The following is a 15665-nucleotide window of genomic DNA, read 5'->3' on the forward strand; positions in this document are numbered from 1 at the left end:
TAATTTAGCTTCATCATGGTTTATCTCCATGTCATCATCTGCACTTTTCATTTTCTCAGTGTTTTTATATCATGTGTGCACACCACACACACACCAGATAGTGCATAAAACTGAGAGCTGACTAATATTGTGAACATAATATCAACATGCAGGTGGCCTTGACTCTTGGAAATGTATAACGCTTTGATAAAAAAAAAAAGTAGTGCCACATACTCAGTTTAGATTTAGTGTTGTGTAGAAAATAGAAAGGAAATCTTAATGTTTTTTTTTTTTTTACACAATTGGATCTGACTCCCAATACTCCAATTTTAAAATATAAGAAAAGGCTAGGTATTTTTAAAAATTGGTTCACTATAGAACATAAATGTATTTTTCTTCTTATTTGTGAGTCTTGTTGATTGTTGTGTTGTTTGATTTCTTCCCACTCTGCAATAGGAATTGACAAGGAAAATGTAGAGCTTTCACCGACGACGGTGCACTCTAACAGTGGGAGGACACGCCACGGATCAGCAAGCCAGGTGCAGAAGCAGAGAAGTGCAGGAAGCTTCAAGCGTCCAAGTGTGAAGAAGATTGTGTGATGGCAGTCTGTGGTGCTTTTGCTTTGCAAGGAATCTGAACCAGCAAGAATGCTGCACTTATCTTTTTTCCTCTATGAAGTCAGCCCCATTGCCTGACGATCAACATTACAGAAGAACTATCGGAAGTTAATTTTATTTTTTTTTAAATAATTAATAGCAAATGTATCATAAAACAATGCCAGTCACTGTTTCTGATACATTCTAAGACAGTTGATTTAGTTGGTAGGAGAATTATGGACACAACAGCCTCTAAACCCTGAAGTGTAAGTGTTTTCGGTGGGTAAAAGAAACAGAGGTTTTGTGGTAGTTTATCTCTCCATCTCTCTTGTTTGCCTTTTGTATTGAAAAGTGTTACCGGGAATTATTTGCACACTTTTCTCAAATCCACACTTAAGTGGATTTTCTTGTTTATCAACCTTAAGTAGCACAGCTGGTGCATCATGTTTTCCGGTCACTTGCTGCACAGTAGCTGTAGACAGAAGAAAAAGGAAGGAGCCCCATGGGCCTGGTAAACATGTAGCTAATGTGGTACTGAAATGAGACACTAATGTAAGCATATATGATCTGCAATTTTAAGGGATGTAATGCAGTCTATTCATGCCCCATCTTACCCATTCACTTTACAGCAAATGGATGTTGGTCTGGTGTGCAGAAAGCAAATTGATATTTTATTTTCATAACCTTGGTTTAAAAACACTAACATCATTTTAAATAATGCCAAGACACCATGCCTGCCTTGTATCCATGGCCTTTGCCTCAAGTTTGCCAGGCTGTCTTCTTTTAAGATATCATCCTGACTAGCAGGACCCAATTTATTTGTATTGTGTTTTGCTAAAGCAGGCATTATTATACTCCACCTTGGTGTTTTGTCATATATAAATGCAGTATATTCCAGACATTATAGCTATATTTTTACATTGTTTATGTCCACAATGAAAGAAAAAAAATTTAATAAATGTACTTAAAAGTAACTATTTCCGCTTACTTTGTAAAAAGTTTGTTGGAAAAAAGAGGAGGTGGATTCTGGGATTTATCTTATTTTATCTCCTGGCATGCTCTGTTATAAACAATTAATATCGTATGAATTGGCTCACTGTCACTATAAGCCGGCAGTGGAAAGCAATCTCTTCATCTTGCAAAGCTGCTCATTTTGGGCACATAAGATGTAACCGGTGGATGCTTCTGATCTGCTTTAAAGTGGGCAAAAACAGTTATCTCCAGCCTTATTAGTATTAGTCAGAAAACAGATCCCCTTTAAAATATCGTTGTGCATCTTATTTTATTTTTCAAAATGAACTGACACTAGATTATTACTTGATCTTGTAAATAGAAATGCTTGTATTTTGTCGACTGGAAGTTTTCAGTTTGTTTACAGAACACAGAAAGAAAATGATGCAAGCCTGATATGCAAATCAATTTGCCAAAATTCTTCACAGCATTACAGATGCCCTTTCTGAGTATTGTGTATCTTGGCACAATGACTGCTGGACCAGTTTTAGCAGTTGAACTAGAAGGTCACAGTACGTGATTTTTTACTTCTTTTTGTTAATGAAGTTTTGCTAGTGGCTGTTCGAATAGCTTCTTCATCTCCTGTTTGTAATCTCTGGAAAACGATCACCATTGTTCTACTCTCCTCGAATGGAAGCCTAAAACTTAGATGGCAGAATAAGAATAATAATAGTTGTGACTTTGTAGCTCCTTGAACTTTTTTTTGGGTAGGGGTGCTCCTATGACAGAATGCTTAACTATTAAAGAGCTGCATGTGTTGGATTCTGAAATGAAAAACTCAACAACTGCATAAAGTTAGTCCAGGATGAACAGAGAGAGACACGAAAGCCTTAAGTCAGACCTTTTCTTCATGCTTTTCATCAAGCACTCACTGGAGCATGCAGTTTTATTGCAGGGAATGTACTGAACTCCAATTACCTTAAAACCTTCACTTTATTTAAGTGGCACCAGGATTTTGTATTTTTGTTCATTTTAGATAGCTGATAATTTCAAGCAATGACTTGGTAATCATGCTCATTTTGAGCGTGCTACACTTACTGAATAAATGAAAAGTTTTGAATAATCGCTGGATTTGGAATAATCTTCTTCAACACTGGTGTCAGACACCAGTGGTAACTCGGTCAAACTGGGTGGTCATTAGATAGTATAAAGGAGGGGGAGAAGGTGATGGACAAACTGATGGCCTACTTGTACTGTTGCCCATTTTAATTTGGTCAAAAGATGTCGAACAGTTTGTCAGGATTGTGAGTGTAATATTCACCAAAGGTCCAAATTTTTAAGGTACAAATTACTAAGTGCATATTTTTATTTATTTATTTTTTAATAAACATGTCTAGTGTTCAAACCAATTCATGTTTGCTACAGTTAACAAACTCAGAGCACTTGGCAGACGTGAGTCTTGATCTGGATATAGGAAGTCACGGCTTGTAGTGTAACACAATCTTTGAGGGATGATGTTGGAGGAAGGCTTTGGGTTTTGCATTTGTTCCTGTTTGCCCATCAAGGTGTCTGTTTGAGATGAAGAATTGTTCCTCCACAAGTGTCATTTGAAAAGTGACCCACTGGAGAGAGAATTTCATGAAGCTTTTTATAAGGAAAGCAGATACTCAACGGACTTGTGAATTTTTAAAGTATTTGAAGTAAATTCCTACTTGAATTGTACAAAAAGGAGGTCTGCTAAATATTTTTATATACATCTATCTATCTATCTATCTATCTATCTATCTATCTATCTATCTATAAACTTGAATAATCAGAAGTAAATAAATAAATCTTTAAAATCAGGGTACCTAGCTTCCTTAGAAGATGGAGAGCATCGTTTGAAACTTCTTAGACTCAGTGTTATTTAAGAATTTTGGCACCAAGGTGAAAAAAAGCCATGTAGGATGGCAATGCCGGTAAAAGTCTGGTAGAAGTAAGTACGAATAACCAGTTTGGACCCAAACTTTGCAAACTGCAAGCACACTGCTTGAGTCTTATTGCTGTGCTAAAGGAGCAGGACACCACTTGGCCCTGTGTGTGTTTTTTGAACCTGGACCAAAGTCTCAGCCGTGGACTTAAGATCAATGTGTCCTGGAAACTCGGCTTGAGGTGGGGGTGGGGGGTGGGGGGTTCATCGGAAGGGAACATCAGGGTCTTTCATAGGGCAGTAGGCACTTTAGTAAATCCACAGCTCTTGGCCATCACTGGTTTTTGGACTTTTTTGCTGGACTCACTACATGCAGTAGTTTGGCGTGAGCAGCAGCCTTTTCATATCAGTCTCTATTTTATTTTTGTAATTTTAAATGCAGTATTGTTGTGTAACGCCAAGAAGGAGACATGGCCATTTCACCCACAACATTTGTTCTTTTTTCCCTCCTTTTTGTCTTCTCCATATTGTGAAAGAGTAGATTAGCCAACCAAGTGGCACGTACTGAGAGGCCTGTGAAGCTGTGTCTCGTGTTGCACTATTCCTGACTGCAGCCTAACATTTTGCTCCCAAGTTTTACTGAACTCACTTGGCATGTCTTACTTGAGGTTATGCAAACAGACTTTACCACAAGGAGTCGGATCTGAGCGATGGCCACACTGTTTTTTTTTTGTTTGTTTTTTTTATGCAGTATGTTCATCTTTGTAAATATTTTTTTGTGTAAAATTTGACAGAAAGGTATATTTACTACACTGTAAATACATGTGATGATATCTTGTATTATTTTGCTTTTTTGTAAAGCAGTTAGTTGCTGTACATGTATAACATACAAATTGAATTATTCAAGTGTTAGTATTGTTAACTTTCTCTTTCCCTTCCACTACATTATACATCATTTATAATACAAATAAAGGAAAAATCGCTGTGTATTATAAACCTATCCTGTGTATAATATATTGACTGGTCCCGCTTTGGGCCTGTTACATTCAAAATGCCATCCTGCTACTTCTACAATAGGTATATGCCGGCAGAACACCAAACTGCTGTTCAGCTCTGATCCAGTTTGTTATCCATAGAGGTAACATTGTAGAAATCATTGTTCAAGGTGTTCTCTCCCCTAATGTATGTATTCCATTTTTTGGAAGTAAAATGTACATTGAACCAGTTTCCTGGTTATTTGTGTGCTTGTGTGAGGCTTTAGCAAGATTTCAAAATCAGAGACATGTCTCTGGTTGGCCTGAGGTGGTATTCTTCCCCAGAATCCCATGTTCAAACAATTAAATTGTAGTTCTTGGAGGTATCATGCGACTTCGTAGTGTGGATGATTTAAAAATGTCCATTTTATGAGAGCAACACTGACATTATAGCTCTTCATCTCTCAGAATTCCTAACCCACCATCCTCAGGATCTTGTCAAGATGCTTATACTGCTTTTGTGCAATCCAGTTTGAACTCTTGAAGCAAATCTTTTCCCAGTTCGGATGTTTCTCTTGACAGAAGAGTTCCAGGTATGGTCTTTGACCTTCTCCTCCCCTATCATGTTGGTTCTTTACATGTTTAAGTATTTCCAAATCTTACTCATTGTGGGACAAAGTAGGTACAAGGTGACAAATACACTGAGAAAAAAGGAGCACCCTAACTTCAGTACTCACTCATTCATCGACTCATTGTCGATTGGCTGTCTTGGTAGTAGTTAATATGAAATGAAGAATTGTCTTTGTAGAGCTGAGAATTTCTTGAGGTTGCCAGAGCCTCAGATTTTATTAGATACTTGTATGGGTCAAAGAGTGTAACCCTCCTGAGATTTTTTTTTTTGTACTGCTTGTAATGAAGTAAATGTCTCCAATTTAGTATGTGGTCTTCTAAGCCGTCAATGTTACAATGAAGTTCATTCTTAAATTCGACCCATTGAAATCATTTTCTGAGCCCCTGTAAGCCAGATTAGGTGCTCCAGTTCATCACAGGGTGCTCACACAACCCCACACTCCCAACTGAGAATGGTCAGTTAATGTAACGCAGAAAGGCTAAAACTTTGGAAACAAAACATTGATTACAGAAAAGGATGAATTTAGATAGCAAAGCAAATTAATCTTCTCCTTGTGAGTGAATACCCAGTGATGATGTGAACTGTGAAAGGCATTGAGCAAAACAAAGTTTTATGAATTGAACGAGGCATTAAAACTTCATCAGCTTTCTGAAAATATTAAGAGAGAACCATTCTGGTATGGATTTCATAATCACAGAGCCAGAGATATTTTTGTAAAGGAGGTTGCCAGTCATTTTCAAAAAGGGGGACAAGCCTCCACCATAGGTCTGCACCACAAGAGACCACTTCAAGCCCCAAACCCAAGGGGCAGGCTTGCATCCTGTCACAGGCCCGAAAGTTGAGCAAAGGCTTAAAGCTCTACACATAACTAAGAGGGGAAAAAAAGTGAAAACATCTGGGCCATGCACACAAAGCAAAGGTCCTTAAATATTTAAGGATTTATTGAGAAATCAAAAAATTCACAAGAAAACAAAGACTGTGTTGTGAATTGTATTTTTCCGTAATTTGTTATGGAAGTATTGTCATGTCTAACTTCTGTTTTTTCTTTCAGCTGACCTTTTAAATAGTAGAGATTTTTTTCTTCATTGGATGTGGTAACTTGTGTTGGATTGGTTCTTAAATTTTGACTTCAGTACTGGTACCGAAGTCGATAACGGATAGCTCCCCCGGTCTCATTCTAGTCTCCTTGGTGCAGCGCACAGCCACCCATCTCCCTAGCTTTACACTTTGTATCATTTCAAGCTGCACTTCATCTTTACATTCACCAGCACGCCAACAAGGTGACAGCTGCAGTTGCCCTGTGGTGGATTGGCATGGTGGGCTCTAGCTCTGTAATTGTGATTGACACAGGTGCCTTTGGGGGTGGATGCCATCAAGCTAGCCACCAGCCAGTGATTGATTCAGTAAGTACCTGTATATGCCCATTCAGGCCCAGGGGTCTGTTAGTATTCACTACACCAACTATCTGACTCTGCCATTTTAAACATCAGGCCCGTTTTTGTTCCAGAAAAAGGTTTGGGGTAGCCACCCTGTATACTTGAAGATTGGGTGGAGAAAAAGAGCAAAAAAGTCATCAATAACTCCTTACAGAGTTGAGTCCAAAACAGAACTGAGGTATGGCTAACAAAATGGCATTTTTAAAGCTGGGTGGCAGAAGTGACATCATCCTCCCCGGAACTGGAAGGAATGTCATCGGGCCCAGGCAGAATTTCCCTTAGGTGGTCTGCAGAAGAAAGAGAGAAAGGCTTAGTGCACACTGCCACTCCCTGGCCAGGCATGGAATTACCCTCTTTCAAGCCCTTTAATAATAATAATAATACACAACTGGCTTGTAATTTCCAATACATTTGTTACTAGGAAAAAATACAATGTATAAATATATTACGCAATAACTATTTACACAAAGCATTCAATTAATATATATAAGAGTCAATTGAGCCAAACTTTTCAACCAATGTTTCTAACAAATGTATTATTTTTTTTCTCTCTCTCAATATTAAATCCAGTTAATTCAAAACCAAAGTGCAGGATCAAAATAAGAGTCCCTTTTAGTGTTCCATTTCTCTAGCCTTGCTTAAATTACTATAACATGCCCACTTATTGGGGTCCCCGTTTCAACAAAGAAAAAGCATATCTTCCAAAAATCAGTCCTGTTTGTCCACAGGTCCTCTAGTAGCGTCTTCTGTCAGCTCGCCACTCGTAAATTGGCAGAAAAAGAAACGGACTGTATACACAGAAAGTAAAGCTATCTCTTAAAATTACAGTAGAGAAAAGCCAAGCAAAATGACACCTTTTCTTGGCTAACTACATCTTGCCTGAAGAAGGGGCCTGAGTTGCCTCAAAAGCTTGCATATTGTAATCTTTTTAGTTAGCCAAGAAAAGGTGTCATTTTGCTTGGCTTTTCTCTACATTCATAATGGCTAATACGGTACAACAACCTAGTACTTAGAATTACAGTAAAATATAAAATCTTCACGGAATTTATTTCAACTATTAAACCATGAATAGGCATTCCTTTTATGCACAGATATTTTTCGTTGTCCACTGTCTGGCTGTTTTGTGTTTTTAACTTTTTTATTTTTTTTTTTTTTGCTTTCCACAGCACACATACCCAGCCTCACTTAGTTTACTGTGCGATGCGCCATTTATTCTTTTAACTACTGCCCTACTTCGAAGTGCTCAACTGTATATTTTTGTTAAATAACGTCACACTCACCAGACATCAGTTTCTATCCTCCGTTTGTTCAGTTTCTAACCTCTTTTTCCTTAGTTTCTTTTAAAGGACCCTCATCGATGATTCTGGTCTGTTTAAATCCTGACTATCGAAAGCTGCGTTGTCGCATGTGTCTTTATCGCAATGCACACCTTTTGTTCTTCTCTGTCTCTCTGTGTATTTGCGCCTGTGCAAGGGTATCGGTGGCTTCTCTGTCTCTCATGCTAGAAACTTCACAAAAGTATTCATTCTCCTTTAATGAAAGGAACGCTAGTTTCCTAGATTCTTATACATATATACTACTGATATAGATTTATTTAGACTTTAGTTGAGTTCCTACTGGTTACATTTTCGATTCCTACCTCATGCCAAGGGTTGAGTATCTTAAGGAGAGTCTAACAGTAAGACTTGTTTCCTATGTATAATAGATCTGACCAAAGGATACCAGCAGATAGTCGTAGCTCCAGTGGACAGAGTCCACTCTTCCAGAGTCTGATGGCCAGACTGCTTGAGCCCCACTGTACTTATAGCACAGCCCACCTCAATGACTTTATTATATATCCCAGCACCTGGGAAGAACATCTACTATATGCCATCTACCAGCTGTCTTACAGGTCCCAAAATGAGGTGGGCTTATTAACCCCAAAAATATTTTTTTGATTTAATTGAGAGTAAATATTTATTAGGTCAAAGTCAAGTTGCGCTATAGATAACCAATATCAAAACTAAAAGGCAAGTGAACCCGTGTCTCTGGCTGGCAGGCTACCATTGAGGATTGCTGTGCCAATTTTATGAGCATGCGGCACCATTTATGGATCTTACAAGAAAGCAGGAATGAAAACCCAGAATGGACATTTGGTAACCTGACGAAAGCTCCAACTACTTCACCAATACTGATCACCCCAACTTTTTTTACCTTTCCGTCTACAGGCCAACACACCTAGAAGCCCGAGTGCCATATTGAGCGAGGTTATCAATGGTGCTGACTGTCACCTGTCATTTCAAAGTCAGAATCCGTTGGAACAGAAAAACTGGTGTGCTCCATGGAGGAAGAAGCCCTAGCCATTGATTGGGCCATCCACCATTTGAAATACTGAATTAACTGTTAGGATATAAACTGACCAGGTACTGCTCCAGTAGATAGCCACACGCAAGAATGTTAATTTGCATGTCACGCGGTGGCTTTTGGACTTCCAACCACATATAATTAATTTGCACTGGTGTAAAGGGGCTCTCTCCTGAAATCCATGACCTCACAGGAGCGCTCACTCCCTCGGGACAGACCAGAGGGGCCAGGAGGGTTGGTTTGTGTCTCACACACACACACAAGTCTGCTGAGTGCCTTAAGGGGGAAGGAGACTGGGGTTCCAGTGCCTCTGTATTAGCATCTCCATTCCTCGGCAAGCAAAAGCCCTAGCCTACAACAAGTGACTTCACTCCTGATCCCTCCCAGCTCCTACTTTCTGCTTCCAGAGTTATCAAGACACCCCAGCATCATTTGATCCACAGACATCCTAGAAAGAACTTGGATACTCAAGAACAATTCTATAATGGAGGAAGAACAATTGTTCCATTTTTCTGCCTGCTCACTTTTTTTTCCCCCCCAACTGTTTAATTGCAGGATTCACAAGGCAGGACCCCAACTTTTTTCGTGACTTTGCCTGACTGTTTTACAGAATACTAGCCATGCTACCTGTCAAACGGAGGAAATAGAATAATTTATCATTTATAATTTATCTCTTGTCATACGTGTAATTTCAGCACCTCTCCTCTGTATTCATCTGTGTCTGAACACCTTCACAGGCACTCCTTTTTTTGAGTGTGTTCCGGTAAAGCCTGCTTTTCAGACTCATTATTTTATAGGCGCCTTACTCATCTCCTGTCCGGTTTTGTACTTTCCATCTTTGAATCCCGTTCTGTTAGTGTGTGCCGTTAGTCTTACTTGTGCTTCTCCCACTCGCATTTACTCTTTTGTCATGTCACCAAAGCCAAATGAACCAATTAGATGTCTCTGAAGGACTGGACAGTTTGAAATGGTGCAAAAGTCATCACAAAAAGGTTTGGGGCTGCCACTCTGTATACATGAAAATTGGTTTGGAAGAAGAAGCAGCTAAATCTGAGAAACAGCTCTTTACAGACTTGAGTCAAAGACAACTGAGCTAACAGAAAAACACGGCAGTTTTAAAGCTGGACATGGAAGATGATGTCATCTGGACAGGAACCGGAAGTGAGGTCATCAGGCCCAGGCAGAATTTCCCGTGGTAGGTCTGCAAAGGAAAAAGAGAACGGATCAGTGCCCTCTGCCACCCGTAGGTCCAGCATGGAATTACTGTCTTTTGAGCCCTTTAGCTGCCTCCCATGCGTATGTGTTTTATTATATAGTAGATATTTCTTTCACTTTTCAAGCTTGTATGCCAAGTCAGAAACAAAAGAATAAAGGCAGAAAGCAGCTCATAGCAGGCCACCTAATTTTCGTCTCTGATGAAATCAAGCTGTGCTTTGGAAAATGAGTGAAAGCCCAGAAATGTTCAACGTGGCTGGAAAAGAAAAAGCTGAGAAAGGTAACACAGAAAGTGGCACTGATGTGACTCCATGTTGGAGCACCGTGTTTCTGCTTAGGAATTGTGTTGTACCTCCACCCCACATTCCACCCACCTCTGTGGTAGAAGCAGACATCCAACGTGTTGCTGGTATTACAAGCAGCAACTTCTACTGTTCAGCTAAATGCAGCAATGTAATACACAAGTGACTGGAGGCAAGGCGTAGACGCTAAAGTCTGGCCCAGTTACGTTGACGCAGAAGGGTGGAATTCCACTCAAGTGTCTCTCATTCTCACAAAACACTAATGGTGAAATGTTACCTTTCAATGAAATTCAGAATAAGCTTTTGGCAGTTACAACTGTGTCATTTGATTTGCTTCTTATAATTCCGAGTTTTCTTTCCAATAACTTTTTTTTTAACCAGCAGCCAATTAGCAGTGAGATGCAAATAATACAATCAAGCAATTAATCTGCAGCATTAGTACCCATAGCTGTTAACCAAGAAAGCTATTTGGACCAAGTATTTAGAAAGAAGAGAGAAAAAAACTGAGAACAGAAGGGCATGAATCCAATGTGGTCCATGGGAAAACTCTCCAAAGTCTAAACTCAGCAGTGCCACCTACTAATGAGGAACCTCAGACTCGCTCAGATGATTCCTTCCTTTAACCGCCAGATTTCTTCACTTCTCAATGGCCATGAACGCTGACCCTTTGTCATCACCAGTGTCACATGGCCTCCCTCTTGTGTTGGCTCTTGTTCTCCCCATGTTGACTGTTGTGCACTCCTCCTAGAAGGGTTTCTGGTGACATCTATGCGACCTCCCCAACTCATCTACAATGCTGCTACCAGACCAATGCACTGTCCTTCTGCATCCACATTATAAACCTCTATGCTCTCTCCTGTAAAATGCAGTGCATAACACTAGTCCTGACTTGCAGGTCTCTGCTTGGCTCTCCTCCACATTATCTGCAATGTGTTGTTCCTCCATATGCCCCTCTGGGAACAAAACATACTGCGTTGGCCTACCCACTCTCCCTTTTCTCCAACCTGGCCATAAATGTATGCTGTTCCATAGTTCTTGCTCCAAAGATGTAGACGAAGCTTAGCAGAAACCATTTCAACTGTGTCTAGACTAGCTATGTGTAGATGTCCTTTGGAGACCTTCTTCAGAATGCGTTGGAACTGCTTAAGATTTGTTCTTTCAAGTGTAATGTTTAATGATGAACCTTTCTGAGTTTCCTTGGATAAAGTCAGCTGCTAAACAAACATCAGCACTAGTCACAGCTTTGGATGGAATATGTCTTCATCATGGGGGGTTTCTTTTCACACACCCACACATATACATGGAGGGGCTAATAAGGCATCTTTGTTATCCACTCACTGGTATGTTGTCTTCACTCAGCAGGGCTTCTGCTGGACACGTTCACACAAACTCCAACACACACGCATACGGGTTCTGATTAATGTCTTCTTTGGGATGAGTGATGAAAATGATGTACCTCAAAAAAAAAAGACAGAATATGTAGATAGAATAGACAAAACTTGCACAAACAGAGACCAGGCCATCTTGGAGTCAGGACCCTGGAGCCAGAAGAGAGCCATGTTGTGTGTGAGAACATATTGCAGTAATACACTCTGGGAGCTTCAAACATAAAGCAGAATCCAACTCTGGGTGGGGTGCCAGTCCACAGTTGGGCACCCCATTTCACACTCATGTATATAAGAGGCTCATTCCTCATTTAAAAATCTAAGGCTTTTATTAAAATACAGTGCAGTGTAATGAGTGCACTTTAGTTTTATTGTTATTTGTACAAAGTACAATGAAAGTGTTCTTTTTACTGTGCTACCACTTGGCACGAATCTTGATCTGTAGGTTTTGTAAAATAATAACACAGAAAAGTAAATGCCATTTAGGAAAAAATAATCATATGATGTGAGCATTTATCTGTCTGTTATTACAAGCCATGGCAGAACATAAAATGGTGAAAAGAAAACAGGATTGTAGTAGCAAAAGTAAGATTGAATGCAGACCATATCTTGATGCTGGGGGCTTGTTGTTGGTGCATCTATGGCAACCCCAACGGAGGCTGTGAGCAGACAAGCAAACAGGAAATGTAGTCTTACCTCAAGAAAAAAATAGTTCTAAGAATACACTTGTTTTACAGATATCTCAGACCTAAATATTACTTTTGGTCTCCAGTAATACATTTAAACATACAAAGGCTCAGCATCCTTGACTATAGGCCATTTATCGGTCAAGTACGCCTTACTTTACATACTGTTCCCCACTATTGGGTGGCGCTCTCACTCGCAGCCTTAATAAACCTTGCAGCACAGAGCGTATGGCAAACCTCCGGCTGCACCAGGTGCTCAAAGAAATTTAACGTATTATTTCAAACACTCTATAGACATTAAGACAAAGCATAGAAAGTTAAAAGCAGCATGGTATTTATTACAGGAATAATATTACCAGTAAAACAAAGAATAATAGAAAATAGGACTGATAGTAAAGTCTGGATATATATATAGTCTTTAGAAAAAGCTTACAAAAAAGTAAAGATGACAAGGCGGCTTGTGATCTAGCACTCGTAGTTGTTCATGAGATGCTTTTCTGATGATCAGATGGAAACGGCCGCATTTTGCCAGCGCCCTCTTCCGACGTCGCTCTGTTCTCTTCTCCTGACATCTTCGTCTCTTCTTCTTCCTCCCTCCTATGTCGTTCTTCAGACGAGGCATATTTATTATAAAATTCTACCGGGGGTGTTTGCAAGATGTGATTGTTAGATATTCTGATTGGCTGGCTTTCAATATGATGAATGTATTCACTTGTCAGTTTTCCCAAAAATAAAGCTTTTTTTTTAATGTTGCTTAGTACCTACTGGCATATCTTCCTTTCCCAGGTTGTAAACCCATTTAGCATCTTACTGTCCCAGATGCCTATCCTTTCTCAGGTTATAAAGTATTTGATATCCTGACGCATTGCCATGTCTTCCTCTTCCGCTTGAACACCTGCTATATAAGTGAGGTACAACTGGGAAGAAGATATGCTTTGATGTGTCTTGTGTTTAAATTCATCTGTTGGTTTGTCTTGAACAAAATATAATTAAAATATAAATCAAAATGTACAGATTTTATACCCCACATAACACGGAAAGAATGTGTTCTCAAATTGCTGTTTAAAAGTGGACACATTCAGTAACTTTTTAGGCTTTGTCATTCACTCATGGATCTGTGTATTCATTAATCTCTTTTAGGAAAGTACCAAAAAAAAACAGTTTATAAAACAGTATGGCACCAGAATATCTGTATTTTCAGTTCCGGAAAGAATCTTTACTTTTCCACACTCCAGTACTACAAATATACCCCCTTGCCATGTTGTTCGATGTGAGGGAGACTTCACTGGGCACAAAGCTTCGCAGCTGGTAATAAAGCGGAGGGTGGCACATTAGTGTAGCACAGGGATGCCCACACATTTTCGGCTTGCAAGCTACTTTTAAAATGACCAGGTCAAAATGATCTACCTACATTAAAAATTATATATATATATATATATATAAAACTGCTCAAAAAATTAAAGGAACACTTTGAAAACACATCAGATCTCAATGGGAAAAAGAAATCCTCCTGGATATCTATACTGATATAGACTGGGTAATGTGTTGGGAGCGAAAGGATGCCACATCGTTTGATGGAAATGAAAATGATCAACCTACAGAGCCCTGAATTCAAAGACGCCCAAAAATCAGAGTGAAAAATTATGTGGCAGGCTAGTCCATTTTGCCAAAATTTAATTGCAGCAACTCAAAATTGTACGCAGCACTTTGTATGGCCCCTGTGTTCTTGTATACATGCCTGACAACATCGGTGCATGCTTCTAATGAGATGACAGATGGTGTTGTGGGGCTCTCCTCTCAGATCTGGACCAGTGCATCACTGAGCTCCTGGACAGTCTGAGGTGCAACCTGGTGGCATTGGATGGACCAAAACATAATGTCCCAGAGGTGTTCTATTGGATTTAGGTCAGGAAAGTGTGGTGGCCAGTCAATGGTATCAATTCCTTCATCCTCCAGGAACTGCCTGCATACTCTCACCACATGAGGCCAGGAATTGTTGTGCACCAGGAGCCACTGTACCAGCATAGGGTCTGACAATGGGTCCAAGGATTTCATCTTGATACCTAATGGCAGCCAAGGTGCCTTTGTCAAGCCTGTAGCGGTCTGTGTGACCCTCCATGGATATGCCTCCCCAGACAATCATTAACCCACCACCAAACTGCTCATGCTGAATGATGTTACAGGCAGCATAATGTTCTCCATGGCTTCTCCAGACCCTTTCACTTCTGTCACGTGCTCAGGGTGAACCTGCTCTCATCTGTAAAAAGCACAGGGCACCAGTGGTGCATCTGCCAATTCTGGTATTCTATGGCGAATGCCAATTGAGCTGCATGCTGCTGGGCAGTGAGCTCAGGGCCCATTAGAGGACATGGGGCCCTTGGGTCACCCTCATGAAGTCTTTCTGGTTGTTTGGTCAGAGACATTCACACCAGTGGCCTGCTGGAGGTCATTTTGTAGGGCTCAGGCAGTGCTCATCCTGTTCCTCCTTGCCCAAAGGAGCAGATACTGGTCCTGCTGATGGGTTATGGACCTTCTATGGCCCTCTCCAGCTCTCCTAGAGTAACTGCTTGTCTCCTAGAATCTCCTCCATGCCCTTGAGACTGTGCAGGGAGACACAGCAAACCTTCTGGCAATGACACGTATTGATGTGCCATCCTAGAGAAGTTGGACTACCTGTGCAACCTCTGCAGGGTCCAGGTATCGCCTCATGCTACCAGTAGTGACACTGACTGTAGCCAAATGCAAAACTAGTGAAGAAACAGTCAGAAAAGATGAGGAGGGAAAAATGTCAGTGGCCTCCACCTGTTAAACCATTCCTGTTTAGGGGGTCATCTCATTGTTGCCCCTCTAGTGCATCTGTTGTTAATTTCATTAACACCACAGCAGCTGAAACTGATTAACAACCCCCTCTGCTACTTAACTGACCAGATTAATATCCCATAAGTTTCATTGACTTTATGCTATACTCTGATTAAAAAGTGTTCCTTTAATTCTTTTGAGCAGTATATATACATACTGAGTATACTTTATACATAAAATGTATGTTGTCGTACCTTGCATAACTGAATAACCTTCATGGCACAATAACAATTCAATACATTTATGGTCACTGCAGTATTTGGATTTAATAATCTTCATGTGGGAAAAGGCTGACTCACATAAATAAGTAGAGCCGAATAATGCAGTCAAGGAGCTTTTGAATTCAGCCGAGTGAAAAATGATGGGTGTCTTATTAACTTCGATTTTAGTTCCCTCTCC

General features: G+C 40.1%; 1 protein-coding gene across 3 annotated transcripts in view; it reads left to right on the top strand.

The window, feature by feature from the left end:
• Nucleotides 1–4660, top strand: part of nf1a (neurofibromin 1a) — a 405866-nt gene extending 401206 nt beyond the window's left edge. For all 3 annotated transcript variants that reach the window (XM_039756663.1, XM_039756665.1, XM_039756666.1), the window contains one exon: nucleotides 436–4660. In XM_039756663.1, the coding sequence (XP_039612597.1) occupies nucleotides 436–578 (143 nt within the window). In that variant the 3' untranslated portion in view covers nucleotides 579–4660. The remainder of the gene's footprint in view (nucleotides 1–435) is intronic.
• Nucleotides 4661–15665: the final 11005 nt, after the last annotated feature.

The sequence above is a fragment of the Polypterus senegalus genome, chromosome 6 (genome assembly GCF_016835505.1).
Source record: "Polypterus senegalus isolate Bchr_013 chromosome 6, ASM1683550v1, whole genome shotgun sequence".
Taxonomy (NCBI): Eukaryota; Metazoa; Chordata; class Cladistia; order Polypteriformes; family Polypteridae; genus Polypterus; species Polypterus senegalus.